This window comes from Aegilops tauschii, chromosome 3 (assembly GCF_002575655.3).
Source record: "Aegilops tauschii subsp. strangulata cultivar AL8/78 chromosome 3, Aet v6.0, whole genome shotgun sequence".
Classification (NCBI taxonomy): domain Eukaryota; kingdom Viridiplantae; phylum Streptophyta; class Magnoliopsida; order Poales; family Poaceae; genus Aegilops; species Aegilops tauschii.
The window spans coordinates 88,215,363-88,219,408 of record NC_053037.3 but is presented as its reverse complement, the minus strand read 5'-3'; the positions used below and the strand labels follow the sequence as shown (position 1 = coordinate 88,219,408).

At 43.6% G+C, this 4,046-nt stretch overlaps 1 protein-coding gene across 1 annotated transcript; it reads left to right on the top strand.

The window, feature by feature from the left end:
• Positions 1–444: 444 nt before the first annotated feature.
• LOC109787439 (probable F-box protein At4g22165) lies at positions 445–3,315 on the top strand. The gene has a single exon (XM_073495904.1). It carries the CDS (start codon positions 1,606–1,608, stop codon positions 2,998–3,000), a length of 1,395 nt encoding a protein of 464 aa, XP_073352005.1. The 5' UTR covers positions 445–1,605; the 3' UTR covers positions 3,001–3,315.
• Positions 3,316–4,046: the final 731 nt, after the last annotated feature.

Genomic DNA, 4,046 nt, shown 5'->3' with positions numbered 1-4,046 from the left:
TTGCTTCTTGTCTGTACTCAGACCCGTGCCTTCTTCGGCTGCATTGATTGATATAATGTGTACCATGTTGACCTCTGTTTGGTGAAATATTTATGTATTGACATATGTATGCCTTATTGTATCTTGTATTCTCTCTTCTTTTGATGAGTACTTGTATTTATTGTGATGTCCAACTTCTTACCGACATATGACACTTGCGTGTATGATATTAGTCATATATTGGGGTGGTTAGTATGCGCTTCTATCCATAGTGGAGATTGCAAAGTCTTCATTGGGCTAGGACCGCATATTAACCGTTACATGTGGCTTCAGTGGCATGATGCCTGACATGGGAGGTGGCTAGGGTAATAACATGGGTGGCATGAGAGGTGGCTACAGTGTGCACGTGGGTGGCATGGGAGGTGCCTATGGTGGTAACATGGGTGGCATGGGAGGTGGCTTCGATGAAGGTGGTGGCATAGATGGATCACAAGGCAATGTTCACAATGTGTCAAATGACAACGATGAGAAAGGAGACAACGAAGATCTTCAAGGCAACTCTTGAAGCCAATAATGATTATCAAGCCAATGTTCACAATGAGTCAAGTGACAACGGAGAAGATGAAAATTGAGATGCCATGTTTATCTTTATGTTTATTTGCCATTTTATTTGTGGTTCATGAACTATGTTTGCTATGATGCACTATGAGACCATAATTTTGCTATGTTGATGTTGAATTTGGTATTCCCTCCTATCAATACTATTTGTCGCTCAAACAGATGTATCTCATGTTTGTGATGATTTTGGTTTAAATATGCGCGGCTATAGTGCTGTTGTGCAACTGACCTATTTTTTACATTATCTGTTGGAGCGGATGTCGTGTGGCTGCCCTATTTTACATTATCGATTGGAGTTGAACGTTTCTAATGATATAAAGAATCATTTTTTGGGTGATGTATATTTTATTTTAATCACTTTTTAGTGATGTAAAATACATTGAGATGCTCTAATGAGGATTGGCACTACTAAAGAAAACCCAACATGTATTTTTTTATTTTGGCAAGGGCACTCCTCGTACCTGTCCCAGGCCTATTAACCAAACCACCCAGCCGTCGTCGCAGCCGCTCGCCGAAGCACTGCCTCCGACGAATCCCCACCTCTACCGTCATCCTGCTGCTATACAATCCCACCTCCACATGCCCTCCAGCCACCGCTGTATCATTCCCGATTCGTTACCGCATCTGACGACGAAGGCTGAGAGAATCCCCACCTCCCCGCAATCCTCTGTATCCTCGTGGTTCGTGGAGCTAGGTTGCTGAGCCTGCTACTCTCTCTCGGGATAGTTCTGTTCTTCGGTCTCTCGGATTTGATTCAGTCCTGTCGAGGAGAACCGGCAGTGCTCGGAGTTCTTTGGGCAACCGGATCGATTCAAAGTTTGAACCTTTTTTGGGAGTGGCGTAATAGGAGTCGGATTTCCGTCACAGAATCAGCTCGCAGCAGAGGAGGGGAGGCCACCCATAAGTACGCCCAAGAGCCTGCCTGGCCATGTCTCCGTGTGGCCCATCCAGGATTGCAACCTTCCCACAAGCAATCGTTGTTCTGAAAGAGCCGATTTATTATCTCCAATGGGTGGTAGCCGTAGCGTGTCCAAGATTTCGAGTCTAGCCATCCACCGGAGGAATCTGCGTTCTCTGGTCTTCATCAGAGTGCCTAAGCTGCTAGGTCTTCTACCTTCCGGTTGTCCGACGAAATTCCTCAAAGAAGATACCCATGGACCACCGATGGAGGTTGCAGTTGCCGAATTACCCGTGCTGCCACAAGATGTCCTGATGTCCATATTTGCACACCTGGAGATCCCTGACCTGATGCGTGCCAGCTCCATCTTCTCCTCGTGGCGCTCCGCGTATTCCAGCCTGCGCAACCTTCAGCAGTACCAGCAGCGCCAGACGTCGTGCCTCTTCTACACATCTGAATCTGTTGGTGAAAGCGTTGCGTGCCTCTACAGCCTCTTGGAGAAGAGGTCATACAAGTTGACTCTCCCGAAGCCACCTATTCGCGGCAGGTATCTGATTGGGTCATCAAATGGCTGGCTGGTTACTGCTGATGAGAGATCCGAGATGCATATTCTCAATCCCATCACTTGTGAACAGATCGCTCTCCCGTCGGTGATCACCATCACGCATGTGACTCCTGTTTTTGATGAAACAGTTGCCTTATGTAAGTACATTTACTCTCGTGACACAGCGGAGCACCGTAGTACCACCGGCCCTCAACCCGTTGATCTTGGCGAGCTGCGACACTACCTCCTGAAAAAGGCATTTGTATTTTATGATGCATCTGCAGGAGGCTATATTGTGGTGCTTATTCACAATCCAGATGGGCAGCTCTCATTTGCTTGGTTAGGGGATGACAAGTGGACCTGGCTGAAACCACATTGTTTTTTTCAAGACTGCTTGTACAAAGACGGTAAGTTATATGCAGTGACATTGCTAGGAGAAATTCACGTCTTCAATCTCAGAGGCCCTGTGGTCACAGCAAAGGTAATTAGAGGCTGCGCAAATAAGTACAGTTGTCGAACAATTTACATTGTTCAGGCTCCATGTGGGGATCTGATGCAAGTTTTTAGATCACAAGATGTGGTTGATTATGATCCACGTGCTGACAATGCAACACATGTGCACTATACTGATGGGATAAAAATATTTAAAGTTGAGACTATGCCTGAAAAGCTTATGGAAATAAATAGCTTGATGGATCATGTGTTGCTGGTTGGGCTGAACCAATCACTTTGTCTCAGTGCTGAAGAATATCCACAGTTGAAGGCAAACACCATCTACGTTGCTGATGACCACGAGTATCTAAATTATTACAAGAATAACCGCCGTGACATTGCAGCTTTTGACTTGACATATAACAGTAGTGAGGAACTTGTCTCCCCTCAGCTTTGGTCCAACTGGCCTACTCCCATATGGATAACCCCCAGTCTTACAAAACGGCATCCAACATTGGACAGACAATGAGTTTTCTTCATGTCCAGATAATATAATTGTATAGCAGATATAATGAAAATGTTTTGTATGGAAGGAAAAGGGAATAAGTTATGCTCATTGATATTGAGGAAATTACAGTTGGTGAGAGTCGGGGTTTAAAAGCCAGTTGTAAGCTCTGCATCAAATAGTGCATATTCCTTTGTTGCTTAAGATTGGTTGCATGGAGAAGATAAATGCGACATGTATTATAGTCTTATAGATAAGCTTCAAATGTATGTAATTTTCCTTGAATGCACCTTAGTGGCATGTTTATGTATATTATAATGGGGTTATGGTTTTGAGAACTATAATTCACGTCACTTGCTGGTGGATGTGAAGTGGTTATTTAGAAATTTAATTTACACAGTGATCTTATTTTTGTGGTCAAAAGCTGCATATTCCTATGTTGCTTAGATTAGGTGTCACCCAATTTACTATAAGGTCAGGCCAACCTTTCCATTTCAGTTTCACCTTCCTGCTTTATACAATAGCGTGTGGGATTAAGTTTGTGTTACAGGAAACACACACAACTAGTTTGGAGATGAAGGTCTTCACATAAATGGCCATAGGACAGGCAGATCATGATGTTTTTGGCATCTTCATCAGTACTTTGATGGAGAATTATGAGGGCATGTTACTGCCTTTTTTGCTTGTCTATGTTTAGTTTATTTTTCTTTTGACTCTAGCAGCACCCTATTTTCTGTTATCTTTCACTTCGCTGCATCCGTTAAAGATCCACGGTGAGCATCAATACATTTCCTCACAATGGCCTTTCTCCAGAAAATATGATAAGCCATGCGGGCAACGTTCCGAGAATATACATCTCTACGGCTGAATTTCTTGAAAAGAGGAATTATCTTTTCACTTCATTAACCATATTTTATTTATGCATTATCATTGGTACATTCCTGCAGTCAGTGCAATCCAGATAGATGTAACAGAGGCACCCACTTATGGTGGCTCCATCAATCTATCCCCATCTTGCTCGGTTTGTGCTGTAGTTCCAAACTGCAGTTAATTGTGTAAGCAAGAAGAAG

Coding starts and splice junctions, on each gene's coding strand:
- LOC109787439 (XM_073495904.1), top strand. CDS start 1,606: ATGGGTGGTAGCCGTAGCGTGTCCAAGATTTCGAGTCTAGCCATCCAC.